At 30.1% G+C, this 2558-nt stretch overlaps 1 protein-coding gene across 1 annotated transcript in view; it reads left to right on the forward strand.

Annotated features, from left to right (window-relative positions):
- The window catches only part of LOC106472542 (extended synaptotagmin-3-like), a gene marked incomplete at its 3' end in the record, with an annotated part of 13238 nt that extends 11478 nt beyond the window's left edge, over positions 1-1760 (forward strand). The window contains exon 5 of the mRNA XM_013933194.2: positions 1694-1760. Coding sequence (XP_013788648.1) covers positions 1694-1760 — 67 coding nt within the window. The remainder of the gene's footprint in view (positions 1-1693) is intronic.
- Positions 1761-2558: the final 798 nt, after the last annotated feature.

A 2558-nucleotide genomic window follows, 5' to 3' on the forward strand; every position in this document is an offset into this window, starting at 1 on the left:
TATTTAACAGTAAATCAGGACCAGGGGGACTCAAATTTAAATTTTGGCAAGATAGGAGTCATCTTCAGCTAAGACAGTTCAATTTTTCTAACAGGATGATTGGCCTTTGGTTACCTTCAGATGTTGTAGAGGCAGTAAATTTAAGTGAGTTTAAGAAAAAGCTTGATAAGTATATGAATGATAAGGACAGCGTTTAAGATTTTTTGTTTTTTAAATTATCTTAATTTAATTTAGAGGACGGAACAGCCGAGATGGGCAAATAGGTCTCATGTTGTCCTAAAACATTGTTATTTTTGAAATAATTAATTCAGTCTTAGAAAAGTAGAGAAAATGTGGAGAAAAAAAAGTTCTATTAAACCAATTTTTTTTTGTATTTTCCATGTAAATTGTTAATGTATATTAAATAGCAGTAAATTGCAAGGAAATGAAACGTTAAACTGCGGAACTGTCAGGCCTCCCAGTGAACCTATAAAACTTATATTTTGAAAGTGATAATTTTCTTTGTGAAACTGAATTATGAAACCTTATTTTTTTCAACCAACCTGAACCACACATATATGAAAAAAACTTATCGAGTTCTTCAATTTAACAGTAAACAAAACCTATCACAAAAGTCTGATGAATTGGAAAATATTCTGTAGAAAAACATAAGAAATGTTTTGGTTTCAGTAATATTGTGATTTTATATGTGGTTTGGGTTTGTAGATTGGATATTTGCCAAAGAAATTAGAGTATCTATAAAAAAAATCTGTTTCTTTCTTTCTGGCCATACAGCTTATATTAACTTTTATTTTCATGTTAGAGCTTTTGTTTTTAAGTATACTGAGAAGTCTGAAACATGTTCTGTATCAGAAAAACTGTGGAGAGAGATCCCTTCTCCCATAAAAAGTATTTTCAGCCCTTTAAAGGCTGACAACTAACACTTAATTACACTAAAATTTCATAGCTTTTAGTGTTAATGTAACCGTTATAATTCATCATCAGTAAATCCAAAAGTGGAATACAACTTTCTTACATCTAGTTGCCAAAATCTTGGTACACAGATTATGAACATTTGTAGACTACAGTAACAAAAACGTTTTCATTGTTAATAAAAATTTGTATTGTAATTTATGAAGTGTACATAATACTGTGTAAAAGTTTTCATTGTTAATGAAAGTTTGTATTTTAATTCATGAAGTGTACATAATACTGTGTAAAAGTTTTCATTGTTAATGAAAGTTTGTATTGTAATCCATGAAGTGTACATAATACTCTGTAAAAGTTTTCATTGTTAATGAAAGTTTGTATTGTAATCCATGAAGTGTACATAATACTGTGTAAAAGTTTTCATTGTTAATGAAAGTTTGTATTTTAATTCATGAAGTGTACATAATACTGTGTAAAAGTTTTCATTGTTAATGAAAGTTTGTATTGTAATTCAAGTGTACATAATACTATGTAAAAGTTTTCATTGTTAATGAAAGTTTGTATTGTAATCCACAAAGTGTACATGATACTGTGTAAAATGCCTTTTTAAACATCTGGAGTAGTGATGGGTGATAATGAAAGCTGTATCATCATATAATTATTGTATTTATTGTCCTTATTCATATCTTAGGTGAAAAAAAGGAGATGATTCAATAATCTTGTTGACTGTACTTTTTCATATTTAATATTGTCAATTCTAAACTTAATTATTTTATTGTTTAAGTTATTCTGGTGATTCAAACTTCTTGGTAGGAGTCAAAGGTTTAAAAGCAGGCATCAAAGATGTACAGGTAGGTCTAATTATGCCATTTGTGTGTTGTTGCTGTTTTCCTTTTTTAAGTCGTATTTATAAAATAATTATATATCTTTATGTGTGTGTGTGAGAGAGAGAGCCAGTCTCCTGCTTAGTATGCCAGACTGCAAGTTCGATGGCTATGGTTCCTGTCATTTTTCCATACAATTAAAATCACACTTCAAACTTTGTGGTTATGGGTGCATTATAAGAGTGATTGGCAAATCCCTCCATCTGATTAGAGTAGCCTTCCTTCTAGTCTGTCAGTTTGAAACTAAGGACAGCTAGTGTATATAGACTTTGTGTAGCTTTGTGCAAGTATCCAAAACAAATAAATTATGTGTGTGTTTGCATAGAGGTATCTAAATAAACCAGGGTACATTACATAATGACCCACCCTAGGACTTGTGCCCCAGTGTCGGATATTTGTTTCATGGCTGCATTTTGATTTTTTTCAAGTATATTTTTTCATTTATTTATTTACTTATTTATTTGACCTTTTTTTATCTCCAAAATTAAATTAAATTATATATAGATAGATAGATCGATGGATGGATAGATATAAACAAGCCTTAATAACTACAACAAAAGTACTGTGTATATTAAAAATATCAACAGGTCACAGGCTATAATGTTGGGATACAAGATGCACCCCTAAGTTTTGGAGGTGACTGCAAAATTAGAACCCACATAATGGTGTGGATACACTGTCTACCAGTCTTAACTTCTGTTCCCTTGTCTCACATGCTATAGAAAGAAGAGTAAACATAAAATAATTAAGAAAGTTAGGAGAGCA

Source organism: Limulus polyphemus, unplaced genomic scaffold, assembly GCF_000517525.1.
Source record: "Limulus polyphemus unplaced genomic scaffold, Limulus_polyphemus-2.1.2 Scaffold5413, whole genome shotgun sequence".
In the NCBI taxonomy this organism is placed as follows: Eukaryota; Metazoa; Arthropoda; class Merostomata; order Xiphosura; family Limulidae; genus Limulus; species Limulus polyphemus.